The sequence below is a fragment of the Apus apus genome, chromosome 5 (assembly GCF_020740795.1).
Source record: "Apus apus isolate bApuApu2 chromosome 5, bApuApu2.pri.cur, whole genome shotgun sequence".
NCBI lineage: Eukaryota > Metazoa > Chordata > Aves > Apodiformes > Apodidae > Apus > Apus apus.
This window is the reverse complement of record NC_067286.1, coordinates 22,768,683-22,788,171: the sequence shown is the minus strand read 5'-3', so window position 1 is coordinate 22,788,171 and position 19,489 is coordinate 22,768,683. Positions and strand designations below refer to the sequence as shown.

The following is a 19,489-nucleotide window of genomic DNA, read 5'->3' as shown; positions in this document are numbered from 1 at the left end:
TACTGACCTAAGTTTAAAAAAGGAGTGTAAAAGAAAGGGGTAAAAAACCCAAGCAATATTTCTAGACATATTCTAAGAGCAAACATTTCAGAAGAGTCTGCAGACACCCTTCAGGGAGACATTTTTCAAAAATTCTTGAGAGAAGTCCATGTCTTCTTCTTCTTTATTCCTTTTCTTTTTGCCTATCTCTTCCCCTCCACGTAAACACTCAGAGAATTTTATCCTATGCTATTACTCTGCTGTTTCTGTAAAATTAAGCAGGTCTGTCAGCTAGGAGGACTATTTTTTTTAACCTAAAGATGTCTGCATTGCAATAAAAGCACTATGTACTATGAAAACTAAGCTTCCCCAGAGAAGGTAATCCACTTGAGCAAAACTGATACACCTTAGGTTGAACTAAGAAATTAATAAAATAGCACTCATACTGTGTTTCTGCTTTTCATGCAGCGTCACTCTGCAGGTAACAGCATGGTAGAAGTTAACTGTTTTCAGTTGTGGTCTCAACTGGAAGTTCAAGTCTGGAATTAAAAGCGCTACCATTCTGAATGTCAGAGAGGTGAACTTTGAGAATCTAGAGGAGATGCAGTCTTCCAAAGGGCTTGAAGATGATACATCATCTAGTCTTCACAGGAAGGTACTTGTAATATTCATTAGTGGTTTATAGTGGCTTAGGCTGGAAAGAGACGACAAGGACATGGACTGCAATAAAATTAGCATAACAAACTGAAGCTGTAACCACTAGTGGTCATCAGACCCACATAACTCAGAATGACAATTCACTGTCTACATTTAGGGACAAAAAAGCAGTGCTGTGAGGAATTCAGCAACCTTAGCCAACGTGGGAGGTACACAAAGCCACGTTTAATTACTCATTTGTTTATAGTGTTAAAAATTTAGAGACACTGAAAACTTTTTTCTAGCTTTTCCATATCCAAAAGCTAGAAAATCTTTCCCATACTATCTATATCCATAGTGTGTTTCACGCCTTTAACCAAGCATGAGTTACTAGGCTTTTCATTCTCAATAGGTACTTCATAGCCATAAATGAGCAGTATCTGCTCCTTCTGTGTTTTCCTTTCAAATTCACAATACCATTTAAGCAAAATTTGGGGAAGAGGAGACTGCCGGGTTACAAATGCATGTAGGAACAATGTATTTCAAAGATGTAGCACTTCTTTCTCCTGCAAATACCTGTCTCTAAATACTCTCACACTAAGGTAACTGTCAGCAGCTTTAACTGCAAAAACACCAAAAAACAGAGAAAGAGCTTAAACATGGTACTGCAACAGAGACAAAAATCACACCCAGCTGTTTTGCAACTGAAGCTGTGTGTTGAAGGACTCCATGCCTCACAGTTTGTAGGTAGGCTTGAGCAGGAATGAAAACCTACTGAAGACTTCATATTATTGATGTAGAAAAGATACATACTCTTATCAATTCCTCCAGTCTCATATGGAGACTGTGACCACAGATTACGAGAGGGCCACATTACATGCAGATGAAACAGATCGAAACAGCCCTCTGATAATGAAGCTAAATTTGCAAGCAATACAACTCGAATCACACTGGGGGGACAGAAGTAATACAGAAGGGTAAAAGTGAAAAGAAAGGTGTAACAAACTTGCAGTGTGGTAAAAACTGACTCATTGCTGGACAGCTTGGGGCTGAAGGCAAAGAAAGGCTTGGAAAAGCCCTGTGAGAAGAGAAAGTAACAAGGAGATAGAACACTAAAAGTTGCTCCATCTTAATCCAGTTGAAGCACTGAGAGAACACACAAACCACCCTGTATGCTGAACAAGTACCTGTTCAGATTGCTACCTTTTTATGCATCCATTGCTGCACACTGTTTTAGCTGGTGCTGGGGCAGAGTATCAAGTACTCTGAGAACAAGTTGTGCTTTGGGAGCTCTACATCAAGTTATCATCTGTTACCAGTGGAAAACTAGTGTGATCTGGTCTGTCCTTGATATGGTCTATAACAACAGTAGTTAGAATGCTCTCAGGCACCACCTCTGCTAACTTCCTTTCCACTACCAAAATAAACAGCATCCTTTAAGATGGTTAGTTAAAGGGTTAAGTCTAGGTTTAAATGAGGTTCCCATTAGGTCGTCAGTGACTACACGAGAATAGCTCACCCAGCAGTCTTTTTCTTAACACAAACCTCCCTCAGGAACTGGGACAGGATATTATACTAAACATCTGGGACTAAACATCTAGATACTAAACTCCAGGACACTTCTTGGTGATAAACTCTTGTTTTGCTAAGTATGCAACAGGTGCAGTAAGTAATGAAAAACTCACTGTTTGTGACCAAATCTAGAAATTCCAGCCACATTTTGGAAACAAACACTAAGAGTATGTGAAAAGTGATATTAAAGCAAAATCACATAAATCTGTGACAGACTGGCTTTGCTTGATTTTATGTCCCATCAAAAATAATTAAAAACATGGCAGGTGAAGAAATGCTGGGGGGGGGAAGCAAGTCTCATTAGTAACATGAAAACCCAGAACTAAAATAATTAAATCAGTCCATCACATACAAAGGGTCTTTGAGGTTGATGTTTGTTCTTCCTACTATGCTTACACGAGCAGTTGTTTCCCTGACACTGCAGGGAATAGATTGCTACTGTTCTTGTCTTTCGAGCAGCTGCCCATTGAATCTCTGTAGAAAAGCCCTCCAAAAGTGCATTCCAGTAGATTATGTTGTACAAAGAGTTGCACACAGTTTTATGGAATATTTTATACTTAGAGGTTCAGTTACCACCATTGGTTAAAAACCCAATCAAACTAAGAAAAAAACGGCCCACAAAACCAAAAAAAAACCAAACAAAAAACCCACGAACCCATGGGTTTTGTTGCTTCGAGACACAATTTCAGACTAACTTAAGAACACCACCAATGTGATCAGAAGAAACCCTTATCCTTAATCTGTGTCACATAGTCATGAATAAGAGAATATGCTGATTCTCTTTTGTTACCAAGACACCAACGTTGCTGTGGTAACCACACTTACATGAAACAAACTGCTCACCTGCACAATGATGCCCTTACTCTTGTATTCTGCGTGGAGGCCTCGGGAGAAGTAATCCACAAAAGCCTACAGGAAAAACATGCAGCATGTTACATGTTAAAATGGAGACAACAGTTTGCACATTTTTGTAAGTATATTTGAATTACTATTTATAGTTCCTGTTTTCAAAATGAAAAGCCTTAGGTTGTCAAAGAAACTTTGCATATTAGAGGAATGCCATCTGAATAGAAACCCTATGCTTACAAAGCACTTTTACAGAAGCGAGGCTCAATCTCAACAAAGAAAACCCTGTCTAATTTACAAGGAAAAGGAACTAGATTAGTTACATAAAGCAGAGTTAAAAAAGGAAAGTAAGACTTTGTGTGCTCACATTATTCATTATTTATGTCATATCCTTAGACTTTTTTTTTAAGAGTGGTTTAGGTAGGTTTTTCTCTTGTGCATGGTTAGTGTTCAAATACTCTGTCTTGTGCCTTTATAATTTCAAGAATATAGTGATTCTTCGTAGTCCTGAAGTCCACTACCACAGATTCTCTCCCAGACTTCTAGAAGTTTTAGGTATAAACAACTAAGAGTTGCAAGAAAGTTTAAGGGCTTAAAAGGCGGATGCTAGTACTTGCCTTCAAGATATCTTATCTGATACAGCTGCCTCCACAACCACAAAAAGAAAGTATTGTCCTAATAACCCAAGTCTAACTCAGCAATTCAAACCGGCACAGACTCCTCCTCTCCAGGTTCTTCCACACCACCTTCCCACTTTACCCTCCTGTAGTCCAGAGAGACAAAATATCAGGTTCTGCTACAGTTTCTTGTTTTAGTGAAACAATACAGCAAAGTCAGTTGAATGGATTACCTTCAACTGAAGGAACTAAACTATCTTATCCCTACTTGATTCTAAAATAAATGCTAGAAAAAATTATTCAAGTATTTAAGAAGCAGTTGCTTCAGCCAAGTTTCAAAACAAACAGGAAAGCTCTAGTGTTGCACCTGCCTCACAGTCTTCCTTTGCTGACAATGTCACCATGGGATGAACAGAAGCCCTCACTGAAAGCAGTGCTTAAAGCTTGCAGTGCCCAGTGTTTTTCCTATTAAGGTCATCCTACTAAATGCAGCCCATACAAGATGCAAAGGAAACACTCCCACGCTGCTGGGCTATTTCTATAGACACTCTTCTGAGCACACACAAGATCTGAAAACAAACGAGATTTTCCTGTGTAGCAGATAGGTCCTTTTATTCTTCAAGTTATATACACAAGCTAGAAGGAGGCTCATTAAACAGAAAAAGATTATCTTCTGTTTAGCTGTTATTTTCTTCTCCCTTTCCTCCAAGTTCTTAATTAAATCCAGTATTCAACAAGTCTCTGAAAATCAGGCCTAGCAGGACTGATTCATGTGACCTAGTCATGCTATTGCAACAATAAGGCACTTGCATAGACATGCAAATAGTTCAGGGCATAACTGCACGGAGCATATAATAATCTATTAAAAATAAACTAAAAACTATATTGTGTTAATCAAAGGGCTTTGATCATTCAAATTTCTAACTGTTTCTACACAGCCGAGTCCTGAAATCAGTTACTGCTCCACATATGGAGAGACAGTATTAAGAGACTGTCATTTCCACTGGTCACAAAGAGAATGTTCATTTCACATGAGAATCACAGAATGGTAGGGGTTAGAAGGGACCTCTGGAGATCATCTAGTCCAACTCCCCTGCCAGAGCAGGTTCACCTAAAGCAGGCTGCACAGGATGGCATCCAGTGAGTTTTGAATATCTACAGAGATGGAGCCTCTGCAACCTCGCTGGGTAGCCTGTTCCAGTGCTCTGCCATCCTCGAAGTAAAGAAGTTCCTCCTCATGTTTAGACAGAACTTCTTATGTTCAAGTTTGTGCCTGTTATCTCTTGTCCTGTCACTGAGCACTTCTGAAAAAAGACTGGGCCCATCCCCTGGACACCCACTCTTTAAACATTTATAAGCATTGTAAGGCCCCCCCTCAGTCTTCCCTTCTCCAAACTAAAAAGACTCAAGACCCTCAGCCCTTCCTCATATGAGGGATGCTCCAGTTCCCTCGTCATCTTTGTAGCCCTTTGCAGTACCCTCTCCAGCAGTTCCCTGTCCTTCTTGAACTGGGGAGCCCAGAACTGGACACAATACTCCAGATGCAGCCTAACCAGGGCAGAGTAGAGGGGGATGAGAACCTCCTTTGACTTGCTGGCCACACTCTTCTTGATGCACCCCAGGATGCCAATGGCCTTCATGGCCACAAGGGCACGTTGAAGTCTCATGGTCACCCTGTTGTTCACCAGGACTTGCAGATTTTTTTCCACAGAGCTGCTTTCCAAAAAAAGCAATTTCCAGCATTCAAACCTTGGAGTTTTTCTTCTCCAAGAATTTATTTCAAGATGAGGTGGGGCCTCTAACTTTAAACAGCCTGAAGAACATTGTCTAATTAAGCATTCCTTGAATAAACAGGCAAACACTACATTAAGAAAACAACTGCTCCTTGGATACCCAGTAGCAAACCCAAATACTAAGAATGTGGCTGGGAAAAAAAATACTCACTTTTCATCAGAATAATGTAGGTAGATAGTTAAGTCTGTCAAACACAGGACTGAGTCCTTTAAAAGTGTATCATTGTAAAACAGAGATTTCTCCACAGGATGGTTAGAGTTGGACTGCATCTGTTCCTGATAATTAGCAAAATCCATTGACTTAGACCTTAAGGGTACTATGTTTTAAAGTCCCACTGTATAGATGAGGTAAAAAACCCCTAGAGATTGCAGATACAATCTTTCTGTGGCTACATTAGGGGAGTCACTTCTGTGCTTATTAATCTTGCTGTGGCAGAAGATGAGCAGTGCTGAGAGGAGCAGATTACTTACCCTGTAACTGAGTTTCTTAAGGGCAGGGGAGGAAATAGTTGAGATAGATAAAAAGACTAACCACAGCAGTGTAAGGCATATTATTACTAAAATCAGAAGCTCAAATCATTTCCTAAAGCTGAAGACACTGCCACAACAGAAGTGACTTTTCATAGTAAAACAAACAACTATGTTCTCAGAAAGCAGCTATTTCAAGAACAAATTTTTATCAGCTAAAACTAATTCAGGCTTTCATGATTTTTAAACTCAAATAACCCCTCCTTTAGTATGAATAAAACAGTGTGCATCAATTACTTCTGGAAATATAGGTATGTTACTGAGAGTCTCAAGGAAACATACACCTGTTCTAACATGAATGACGCTACTGCAGGTTTCTTCATCCTGTTGAGGTTCTGCTTAGACTCTGACATCCTTAAAATATTTCAGGTAATTACCAGGTGCACCTGAAAAAAACCTGTAGTGCCATACTGCTTTAGTACCAGTGTAAACAACTCTTGCATTTGGTTTTATCACATATACTTCAGCTCTATACTGTGTATCCATATTCTGTCTTTACAGCAGTGACCTCCTAGGTGAACACTTCAGAAGTCCCCCTAAATACCCCTTCTGAAAAAAATAAATAAATAGGAGTGACACAAAGAGAAATGAGAGCTGACAAATTTAGCATGAAATGCAGATCTAGAGTAGTAACTTATGAATTGGTAAAATAAACCAGCCTCCTGTGGAACAAGACAGGAAATTTCAGTAAAAAGGAGTGTTTGGCTAAGTGGGGAGCTTCTTCATGAATTAAAAATGAGCAAGTGAGACAGAAAAAAGAAGCAACAAAAGTGAAACATAAAACATTATTAGGTACTTAGGAATAAAATCTAAGATAGGAAAAGACTAGCAAAGGACATTAAGGGTAGCAGTAAAGGATCCCAGAGGTATCCTGGTTTCAAGAGGAATTTCAGAGAAGTGGGAGTCTGTTGATGGGTGAGGAAGACAACCTAGAGAAAAAGGACAGAAAAAGGTAAAAGTATTCAATAGTTCTCTTGCCCTTGGCACAGCCAAAGCCTGCTCACATGCCTCTGCATGCACCAGCTTTGTTTAACAAAAGACAAAGGAAGTGGCAGCAACAATTTAGGAACTACTCCAAGAAGCTCTAAGTATTCAAATCCCTGGAGCCACGATGGATTAACTCAAGAGAGCTGAAAGAACTAGTCTGTAGGTATACAAACCTGCTGCCATCATATCTGAAAATCTATGGAAACCGGGAGATGCCTCTGACAACTAAAGGAGGGGTAACATATCCCACCTTGAAAAGCCAAGAATGATCCCCATCAGCTTTAATTCAGTTTGGGGACAGATCATGGAGTTCTCTTGGAATTAACTTCCAAGCACATAAAGGACAAGAAGATAAACAAGAAACAGACAACACAGATTTACCAACAGCAAATCATGTTTGATCAACTACATTGCTTTCCACAATGAAGTGGACTAGTTTTGTAGATGAGGGAAACAGATTTTTATAAACTCTGTGTGTGTGTTTGTGTGTGTGTGTATAGATAGACTTTTACATCAGTAAAGTTTTTGATACCATCTTCTGCAACATCCTCTTTTGGAAGTTGAGCAGATACATGCTGGAAGGACAAACTGCTGGCCACACTGAAAAGCGGCTGGACCACCAGGCTCAAAGGCACCATGATCAGTAGCTTGATATCTGGCTGACAACAAGCAGAGAACCCTACAGATCAATACAGAGGCCTGTATTTTTCAGCATCTCCCATCAGCAACTTAGATGATGACACAGAGCACACCCTCAGCAAATTTGTAGATGAGAACATTAGACGGAGCAGCTGACAGGACAGAGCTTCAGTGCAGAGAGACCCTGATAAACTTGATTAGTGTTAAACACCATGAGACTTCTTGATTGGCACAGAGTGAAGTGCACAGATCTGCATACAGAGTGGGATAAAGTCATGCCTTAATTTTGGTTGAGTAGCAGTGCTGCTGCAAAAAACAATTTATGGTGGCTGCCAGGAAGACAATCATGCACTCACTGCAAGAACATTAAATGACATACTGGGCTACATTAGCAGGATATATAGTCAGCAGATCAAGGGAAGTTTACTTTTTGGTAATGGTGAGGCCCTAGAACTCTATCCCTTCTCTTTCCTGAAGTGCTAAACTTAAAATAACTAATAAAAAAGGAGGACAAATATTTACCTTCAGCAAGCATCAGATGAGTCCAATTTAAATAAAGATATGTACATATATGTGTAAATATGGTAAAATTAAAGAAAAAATTTTCAAAGTCAAAACAAGAAAGTGGTTAAACTTAATCAATGTCCTTTGTCACACTAATCTGGCTTGGTAGACTATCATCCACTTCCATTTAAAAGTAGAATGCATGATGAAAAATATAAAATAGTTGTTTCCATGCCACTAAACCCAGCAAAGCCTTTCCAGCTTCCACTATTGGAAAAATTTGTTAGAACCTAAGTACTTTTAGTTCATGAAAGCACCACTAGATGGACACCAAAACATTTTTTCCTATAGTTGGCTTATGTTTGACACTTCATTGTGGAAAAGAACAATTACCTTGGTTGCAGAGTAAAGAGTTAGCAGTGGAGTTGGATACATCCCCGCAGCTGAGGCAATATTCAGGATTACTCCTTTTGATCTGAAAGGCAACGAAGATGCATCATCATGAAATAAAGGAAATATCTTTCATGTTCCAGAAAATTACTGCAAGCCTAAGGAAAACCTTTAGGATGCAACTGAGGCAAAGATCTGCTTAAAAACACCAACCAATTCCTAAATTGAAATCTACATATATGACTTTAAGCACAATATAAGTATCCAAGCAGCTGGTATAAATAATGAACAACTCCAAGATCATTACAGGAAAATAATTAAGCTGCACATATATATGTACACACACATACTGAGCCAAACTATGCCAAATTTATTGAGCAAAGTTGGTACAAGTCCAAAAGACAACTTCTGTATTTTGGGCTAAGGTGGAAGAAACGGCAACGCAAGTTTATCGTATAGTTTACATTTTGATAATCCCTTTCATCTTTTCAATGTTACTTAATATATGATGGATCTTTAAGACAGGAAGTATCTGAATCTACTGCTCAAATACAGAAGTGTTCTCATATAGCATGGGAGATATTCAGTGGATGACTACAGGAAGTAAGAGTTGTTTTTCAGTGGAATACTTAAAGTTTTCCACAGAAATATTTAGGTCTGAAATTACCTATCACCTGCTCTGCCAAGTACTTATAAAGCACATGCAGGTAGGACAGAAAGTAAACTCCAGGATTTCCCAGCTAATGGAATAGGAAATGGCATGTCTCCTTCTATGAAAAGTTTTACCTACAAAATAAGAAATACTATTTAGCATTCAGTTTTTAAAACTTCAGGCAAATTAGGGCAAGCCCATTGTTAGAAAGTGCTTCCAGGAAGTTCAACACAGTGAAAGATGCATGGTGGCTTCTTATAACTCTGTCAAACCAGTTTATCCAAATGTACTAAGCAAGCCATGTTCAGTGCCAGGTGAGAACATTCACACAGGTAGGCATCACACTGCTCCACTCCTGCAGATTCACAGATGAGTTTATCATGTTTGTTCATCCACACACATACTCTGTGCCACTGCTGCCACAGTGATTTAAGTAGCCATGTTGAAAACAAAATTCTGAGCCTAAGTGACTTTTAAAATTTAAAATAATATATATTTGAAAATTGTGGCAACAGATTCAAACCAACACAGCTTCTGTCATGATATAAGTGTGAATTAAACCTGTGATTGATTTAGCTCTTGAAATGAGATGCCTAATGTGATAGAAAATAATAATTTCAGTCATTCAGGATACCAAACACCTTTGCCAAAGGTCATTGTGTTTTTCAGGAGTTATCTGCAAGGCTTGGTTGGTGAAATAACGTAGTAATACAGATCAAAATATGTAATATTGAGGAAACAACACCACAAATTAATAATGAATTGTCACAACAGCAAGAGGCTAACAGTGGATGCCAGAAGTTGTTCATATCAAGACAGGTGGTGTCTGTGATATTTATTCAGGAGCTCAAATGGGAATTAGCAGTGAAATGGGTATTCATGCAGTTTTTAAGATATTACCAGATTGGAGAATACTATAAGGAACTTTGACAGCTCAGACTGCTACATGAACAAACTACAGAATGGCAGATGAAAAATCTATATTCAGAAAACCAACAATGCGTACTAAAGAAAATAATGTGAATTAATCACAGACCTTGCAGGACTCTAAATCAACTATCTATCTGCTTCCGAAAAAAATTAACAAAGTGCACAGGGAGTTCTTTTTTGTGCAGCAGTCATCAAAACCAGCGAAAGAACAGGATGGTAGGAATGGCAGGGACAGCTCCACCACCACTGAAATCTTGCATTACAGTCTATGGAACACCTTTACCCCTCCAAATACAGGACAGAAATATTAAGAAATTGATGATTTAAACAGGGGGAAAAGGAGAAAAAACCCAAATGACTCTGATACATTGATGAGGTGAGAAGATTGGTTCAATTTAGCTATTTAAGAGACTATTAAGAGCAGCCAAGAAAAGAGTGTACAGATTAATGAATTATGAAGATCAGTGTCTTGATTTATCCTTTTAGAATACAAAAGAAAGATGACATTTATTCAAATGAAAGACTGAAATTCAGATCCAATGAAAGGAAGTGTTCTTCCCATATTCGGACCATGGGACTACTTGCCACAAATTGAGGACAAAAGCTTAACAGGATTCAAAAAGGGGTAAGCATTTATAAGGATAAACACGAATGTCACGTCTATAAAGCAAACTAAAACTTTAGAAGAGAGCTTGGCAGTCAGGCAGTAAAGCACAGGCTTTGCAGCATCTGGCTAGACTGCAGCTTCCCAGCAGTAGTGGCCACCATCTAGGTGCAGTGAATCAATGGTCTGACCTAGTGAAGAAAACCCTCTTGGAAACACAACAAAATTATAGCAGTCCCTTGCAGAAGCTTCATGTATTGGTCTCTTTGAAGCAGCTGATGCCGCTGTGGGTTTTGTGGTTTGTACTTTTTTTTTATAAAGAAAACTGTCCTAGCCTTAAAAGCTTATACTTAAAACCTATAGATAAAAGGAAGCAGAGAAGTGAGCATGTAGGGGGAACACTTCCAATTACTCCAGTTACAATTTTGCTTCTTAGAGGAATTGCAGCAGAAACATTTTTACAGAAGGATATGAAGAACTCCATGAGCACCAGTGCAGCAAAAAGAAATTTTGGCTCCATCTCCTTCAACTGTCCACTTCATCTAAAAAAAAGGTAAGATGAAGAGAGCCAGGCCCACACCCTCACACCTCCCCATCATTCTACCTTAAGCGGTCCAGCACCAGGGAGGCTATATTTAGCCATCTCCCTGTTGCTGTGGCAACCAGCGCCTGCTCCAGCTGCACACCGAGTGGAAAGAGCAAGCTTCCTCTGTAATGTAATTACATGCACTTGCTACTTCCCTAGCAATAAATACCATAGTTGGATATTTGGCTAGAAACAGTCAACTGATTTTTGTTGTTGTTTTTCTTTGTCCCCAAAGACATCAAGCCTCAATTTTCAGTCCTAGGAGTCTCCCACCTTAGATGATAACTTGTAAATTCACTGCTCATTTAAGTGTAATATAGGAAGCTGCAGATTATAAATTGTCACTTTAAGTGTTCAGAGCATGTAAGAGCAGCCACAGCTGAGAATCCAAATGCCATAACCAGAAGTGGCATTCATCTAATGCTGCCATGTTTATTATTAAAAAGTAGTAACAGACACACCAAGATGCAGTTGTGTTTTCTCCTTACAGACCTGGATGCAAAGCATGTAAAGTCTGCTCTGTTTCTGTATTTGTCTTGCAACATATTGCCATAAAACCAACACCCAAATACTTAAATTATGCACCATAGCTGCAAGATGCTATAGAGTACTATGCCACATCTACCTACTCAACATTCTCTCCCTCCTTGAACAATTAAGGAATAATGATGGGATTTCTAGTTCAGTTTTATTCTTAGAGCCTGGAGCCCTTTTTCCTAACCCACAGTTCCATGAGAGAAATTTATGGTTGGCCCAAGGAGTAGCCAAGTACAGCAACCATTTGTCCATGCTCTTGGATGTTCTGGACAACCATGTCCTCCTATGGTTACAGACTCTTACTGGTGTTAATGGCCTGTGAACTATGACTGTGCATGAGCTGGCAGCTGCAGACATTGCTTCTCTGCACTGCAAATCCAACCCACTTCACAAAACCAAACAGAAAATGGAAACTTTTTCAGGTATTTTTTCCCTGGGAAAAAAAGGCCTTTGTTCAAATGCAGCAATCATTCAAAGGCTGCTTGCACACAGGAAAAAGTTCAAATTTGTTGTGTTTTTTTTTTGGCCACTATTCTATGATTCTATTAACCTTTTCTTTCCAAGCTTCTTCTTTAACATTTATTCTTGACATTCCTAAGGTAATCATGTAGTCAGGGAAAATAAGAAATATGACGTAGTGTGCTCAAGGGCAGACAGAACCAGAAGTCAGCAAGATCCTGGTGCGCTGCCTTTCATTCAAATCATAGAATCACTGAATGGTTAAGGTTGGAAGGGACCTTAAAGATCATCAGGTTCCAACCTCCCTGCCATGAGCAGGGACACCTCACACTAGACCAGGTTGCACAAAGCCTCATCCAACCTGGCCTTAAACACCTCCAGGGAGGGGGCTTCCAAAACCTCCCCAGGTAAGCTATTCCAGCACCTTACTACCTTCATAGTGAAGAATTTCTTCCTGATGTCCAACCTAAATCTACCCTCTTGCAATTTAAAACCATTTCCCCTTGTCCTATTACTGCCCTCTCTGGTGAAAAGCCCCAGCTTTCCTGTAGAGCCCTTCAGGTACTGGAAGGCCACTATAAGGTCTCCCTGGAGCCTTCTCTCACCTAGGTTAATACATAACAGAAAGACATACAACTGATATTCTGTAAGTAGAGTATCCATAACTCTGTCCTGCGAAGCTGTCAAGAACAGCTCTGCCCAATGGATAACCACATTTATTTAGACAAAGAAGAAATCGAGACAATGAATTGTTAGAGCTTCAAAGTTCCAAAAATAGGTAACAAAACCACATTAATTCCTTAGAAAGCATAATGGTTTTGTCATGTTGGCATCATCAGAGGGCAGTGGTATCAAAAAAGCCAGGTCTTCTTTATCTATCAATAACAGTAGATGGGATAGGAGTTATTTTTTACTTACAAACCCAGAGTAGCTACCATCACTGTGCTATTAATCCTCATCCTCTACTCCAGCTTTATTGGGAAATATTAAGCCCCTGCCCCAGAGCTGTGTTGAGTCTTCTTTTCTAATTAAAGTTCCTTTACATGAAATAAACTCTTTCACTCTTGATCAGTTAAATAAAAATCTAAGCTTGCCCTCACCCTGATGGTGAGACACTGAAACCCCTCCTGGCCACTAGCTCTGACAGTTTGTACCCATGAAGCAGCTTTGTTTTAGATGTGAAACATCTGCTCTGTATCTGTGCAACACTTGAATAAACTAATCCAAATCTGCAATGAAGACTCCCAGATAGTGGGATGATATGAGAAATACAACTTATTTTTTTTAATCTTTGTCAAGTTTGGAGGTTTTCCCCATATATACACTTGCTTGGAGGCAATACCATGGTGACTGTCACGCACGGTTCTCCACAGCTTTCCTCAGTATTGCAAGCCTAACAGTTCAGATCTGACCTAGGGCAACCCCCAGCAAGCCAGGGTTAGCGCAGCAATAGAGACAGCAAACAGCCTAGAACAGTCAACATCAGCTAAAAAACTGCCTGGAGGAACTACATGGAAACTGTACACCTTTTCCTTTCACCTGGAACTAGCTAGGAAGTCACCACACATCGTCCACAGGAACACTGGTGTACATTAGCTCTGATCTGAAAGAGCCGGTCTCCAAGTCTGCTTTTTCAAATGATCACAGACTTTCCTCAATGTACCTCCTACTGTATAACGAGAACATATTCTTTGCATCCATTTTACTTACAATGACTTAGAGAAATAGCCTTAAGAAGGTTATTCCCAGGAACTGTAACCGCCCCCTCAGAACAGCAGGTTGTTGAGTTAGTTGTGATGAGTCAGACTGGCTTTTAAATTCTGTTCTAAAAGGAATCACCACAACACTGGAGAAAGGAGACAGAAAAATAAAAAGGGAATCGAGTGGAAAAGGCTTCCACCGTCTGATGATTCATGCACCATCAGTGTGACTCACCCAGCATTACTCTGCCATTAAAACATGGAGACTAGGCTGATTAGTCACAGTAATGAATTTTTCAAGAAAGGATTCTCCCCTATAAATAATGATGACTTTGTCTGGATAGTGTTAGCGTGACTCACCTTTCCAGCATGCCGGGCAGCACCAATCGTGTCATCTGCAAAAAGAAAACATTTGTGATGGCTGGGAATACAGACACCAGAAAGGCAGAGGGAGGGAAGCCTCCCTTCCTCCCAGAAGCAGCTGCCACCCCCTCCACCCCTACCCGTGCTCAGGGAATCAGAGACCATACTTGTGTAGGCAGTTTATTTTTATTCTACCTGGCTAACTTGGCTCTGTCAAACAGCATGTGCACTGAATCTGGTGAACCCACCCAGCTAGTAGCACAAGTACAGTAAGAGTAAATAAATAAAAGTCTGCAGCTTCCTCTGAAAAAAATGAAAATACCAGAGTATTACGCTACATGCATGAACTTCCTCTCTCCACAAAATGCATGTGTCTTCCTCAAGGCTGACTAAATTTACCACCTATGCCAAGACTCAAGACAAGATCCAAAGCATGTTAGCTAGGCTTTTGGAACTGCTAATTTTAAGAGAAAAATACATTGTGGAGCACCAAGAGCACTGGCGAAAACTACTGAAGATAGGTTCCCCACACTATGTTACCTACAGAACACATTTAAGATCAGAAGACATTTTTTGCTGATTAAACAGATGTTTTCACACCGAAGAACCTACAAGGAAAGTAGCCTGGCAAACCTCTCCACTACTCTGAAAGCTCCTGCCTTGGTTATGACTCTGAGCAATCTATTAAAAACCTGGTTGAAGGATTTTCCAGAGCAGAAATCCTAAAACAAGCTTCCCGGTTGCAGGCAGAACAGCTTTGACATGGGAAACAAATCAAGCATTGACCCAAACTTTGATGAATTTTTAATTAGTGTGAAATAGTTAATCTTCCTAATACTAGTTACTGCCATTCTAAAATATTATTTAAATCCCTAATTTCTGCCTTAAAGAAATGATGTCATCAAAGCTCAGCTTGTGCCAAATACTATCCTGCCCTCAACCAACCCTGTTAATAAATGTCACATTACTGACACCAAAGACAGATCAGACAAGAAAAATCAATTGTTACTACTTTTCACAACTTCAAAAGGTGTTCAAACCAAGTTCTCGAGAACGTAGTGAGGTGGGGGGTAAATAAAATACTAGTGGCACCAAAACTTAAAACATAAAACATTTTAGTACTCCAGGAGGAAAAACAAAACAAAAAAAGAAATCAACATATAAGGAGCACAAAACACTTGCAAGCACTTTTACTACAAAGAAATAAAACTTAGTGTAACAAGCTACTCAAGTTACTATTACCACTGCTTTAACCTTTATATATGACTGAATCTGGGTTTGTTTTTTTTGGTTTTAAAATTGTAAAACATAACCTTTTAGGAATACAGGAGAAAAACCACAAAAGAAAATAAAATTTCAGTTGACTGCAGTTGACACAGCAAGAAAATGCTAGAGAAAAGCTGTGTTTTGTATTTTATTAGTGTCTCTCACTTAGAATAGAATCTGCCATCAGCCATGCTGCACAACAGCTTTGATGAGGCACCGGGCAGACAGGAGCTGAACCGACTTTACTTTCATGAAGCTGGCTGTTGACTTGTTTAACCCTCAGCACTGCCCTAGAAGTCAAACCAAGTATTCAGAGTTGGTAAAAATCATCCAACAGATCTGACGCAACTTCAAAAAACCCCTCTAACATTACATTAAGTATACATGACCTTTTTTCATACACTAATGCTTCAAAAGACACATGGAAACAACTATTTCTTTTAACATTAAAGAACTATTTGGGCTGATTTTAAGACTAGTTCAAGAGTGGCAGATCTTTTATCAGGTGTGCAAGCTTTATGATTGCTCCCTTTGCAAAAATCAGCATACTGTTTCTTGCCGCTCAGGGTAATGTAATGTTACATATCATTTCCAGAGACTGACATGAGGACTGCTCTTGCCTTCCTTCAGGCAACCCATAAGTGGTCTGAAAATTCAGTAGAGGGTCTCCCATGGTAACGCAGAGGGGACCCTGTTTGAAACTTTGCCATAAATCCACAAAACTGCATTCTGAATGCCAACTGCAAACCACGCAGCAGGTCTAACTTAGTGCATCATAAATCTGCTGGTTACTATTGACAGCAAAAAGAAGGCACAGAAAAACATGCTACAGTAAATTGTTTGGCTTCTATAAACTAAAAACCAATGAAGCCATTGAGATCTAACAATAGCTACACAATTCAGGTAGAAATCAAGAATTCGCTCTCACTAACTGTGTTAACTTGTCTGTTTCTAAAGTTCAGTTGGACATGCAATCAATTTCACTACCCTCCTCTCTCCCTTCCAAAAAACATGGATGGCAAAACTGGATTTCATACTCAACAGCTCTTCTGTTTGTTTCCATTAAAATTAATATTTTGAGGGAATTCAAAAAATCTGTGAAATGGGGCAAAAATATTTTTCTTATTTTACATCTTGCAATGTGTGAAGAGTGATATTTGAATATTCAGTATCTTTATGTTTAGAAAAAAAATACCTTTTTAAAAAATAATAAAATAACAGAAGGCAGCTCTCTGAGTCAGTCTCACCTCACCCAGCCAAGTCCATGCTCACACTGTTCCAGCACTGCAAGAGGACAATTGGAAAAAATGCTGGCAGGTCATTCTGTGGCCATGTTCAGGTCTGGCAGATTTAGACATTGCACACATGCATAAAATATTCCCAACATTAATTAAAATAATCTAAATGAAATGTAGTTGTGCCACTAATACTAGTGTCCATATGTGCTTGCACGATCTGTATCCAAAGCAGCCAAAGTGGTTAACACTCGTCGTCAATAGCTGTAATCTCAGATGTACCATTATGAAACAGGCAGCTCAACAACAAACTTATAGAATTGAATAAAGGTTTCCCAGATGAAAAAAATCCAAATTTTAGCTCTTTAGAGACAGACAGTTGTGTGATGGGGTGTATTTCATGGATGCCAAAGCATTGCAAGTCTACAGGAATTAGCATGTTGGATGCCAGAGAGCTCTATGGTAGTGTTTCTTTCTCTGAAGGCAATCTAATGAGGGAAGAATAAGTAGAACCCCAAAGGAGAGGCTGGGAACTATCCCAAGGGGATTGCCTTCAGTTGGTGGTTACTGAACTCACCTAGGCATCCTTCACATAACCACTGTTCTGCACAAATACTACTGTCCTCAGAAATGCCAGTGCTGCAAGTTGAAAACATGAATGTTCCCAAGCCTCTGAAGGCTCAGGCAATTTCAGAGTAGCCAAACATTATGCTATGTGAAAACTGCCAGTTCACTAGAAAAAAAAACTGGTTTTCCTTTCTAAAAGTTTGAATCAGAGCAGAATGAGAACTTGTGTTCATGTGTCTGCATCTAAAAAATTTACTCAGGACAGTCTCCACTGTAAGTTGTTAATCTTTTGTATTTTACATAGTCTGGCATAAAGTTATGTTTAGAACACAACCATGAAGTAGGAGTCGTTGGGGTTTCTTCTGCTTGTTTGCTTTTCAAGGATTTCAAAATCTACACATAAAAACCTCTAAATAATGCTACCATATAGTTTGTGGTGCAGTTCTTTTGGTTTCATAAATAAAAATACAAAGGCTGCATTATTTTTAATATTAATTACAGATAATTTCATTAATCTTTTACAGGCAGCTATCATTTCTTCATGTTCATATATCTACAACTGCATTTACCACATGCTTGGCAAGCACAGCACTCTTCCTCCTCAGACTACTAATTCTGGAAAAAGGAACACCACTTACAGTCTATAAGAGCAGACATTCCTACTTGTGGATACAGAAATGCGAAGCCATATGGCTAGGTTTATGTTCTAAAAGAGGTGCTACACTTCAAAGCTCTTATCACAGAATCATAGAAGGGTTTGAGTTGGAAGGGACCTTAAAAATCATCCAGATCCAACCACCCTGCCATGGCCAAGGACACCTCCCACTAGACCAGGTTGCTCAAAGCTCCATCCAGCCTGCCCTTGAACACTTCCAGGGAGAGGTGCACCCGCAATTCCTCTGGGCAACCTGTGCAAATGTCTCACCACCCTCATAGTGAAGAATTTCCTTCTAATGCCTAACCTAAATCTCCCCTCTTCCAGTTTAAAACCATTACTCCATGTCCTCTTGCTACAAGCCCTTGTAAAAAGTCTGTCCCCAGCTTTCCTGTAGCCCCTTCAGGTACTGAAAGGCTACTATAAAGTCTCTCCAGAGCCTTCTCTTCTCCAGGCTAAATAACTCCAACTCTCTCAGCCTGTCTTCATAGGTGAGGGGCTCCAGGCCTCTGATCATCTTTGTGGCCCTCCTCTGGACTCACTCCAACAGCTCCACAACCTTCTTGTGTTTGGGGCTCTACAACAGGACACAGTACTCCAGGTACTCCAGTGGAGTAGAGGGGGAGAATCACCTCACTTGATCTGCTTGTCATGCTCCTTGTGATGCAGCCCCCGATACAGTTGGTTTTCTGTGCAGCAAACACACACTGCCAGCTCACGTTGAGCTTCTCATCAACCAACACGTCCCCAGGTCCTTTTCCTCAGGGCTGTTCTGAATCCATTTTTGACCCAGCCCGTAACTGTGTTTGGAATTGCCCAGACCCATGTATACAACCTTGCCCTTGGCCTTAACTTCATGAGGTTGGCATGGACCCAACTCTCAAGCCTTCAGGGCCCCTCCGGATGGCACTCCTTCCCTCCAGCATATCAAAAAACCACACAGCTTGGTGTTGTCAACAAACTCACTGAGGGTGTTCTCAGTCCCACTGTGTATGCTGTTGACAAATACATTAAACAGCACCAGTCCAACTATTGACCTCTGAGGAACACCACTGATTGCTGGTCTTGGGCAACAAGACCATTGACCAAAACTCTTTGAGTGTGACCATCCAGCCAATTCCTTATCCACTGAGTGGTCTATCCATCAAATCCACATCTTTCCAATTTAGAGACCACAATGTCATGCAGGACACAGTTGAAGGCTTTGCACAAGTCCATTTAGATGACATCATTTGCTCTCCCCTTGTCCACCAAGGCTGTGACCCCACCATAAAAGGCCATCAAATTTGTCAGGCACAATTTGCCCTTGGTGAAGCCATGTTGGTTGTCACCAACCACCTCCATGTTTTCCACATGCCTTAGCAGAGCCTACAGGAGGACTACTAGAGGGTTAATGAATAGTTAGAAGTTATAGCTATGTATTTTCAGTGTTTTTTCTTTAGAA

General features: G+C 39.9%; 1 protein-coding gene across 1 annotated transcript in view; it reads right to left on the bottom strand.

Moving 5' to 3' along the window:
* Positions 1–19,489, bottom strand: part of HSD17B12 (hydroxysteroid 17-beta dehydrogenase 12) — a 94,658-nt gene that overhangs the window by 5,246 nt on the left and 69,923 nt on the right. Inside the window, 3 exon segments of the mRNA XM_051621100.1 lie at positions 3,031–3,096; positions 8,495–8,576; positions 14,320–14,354. Coding sequence (XP_051477060.1) covers positions 3,031–3,096; positions 8,495–8,576; positions 14,320–14,354 — 183 coding nt within the window.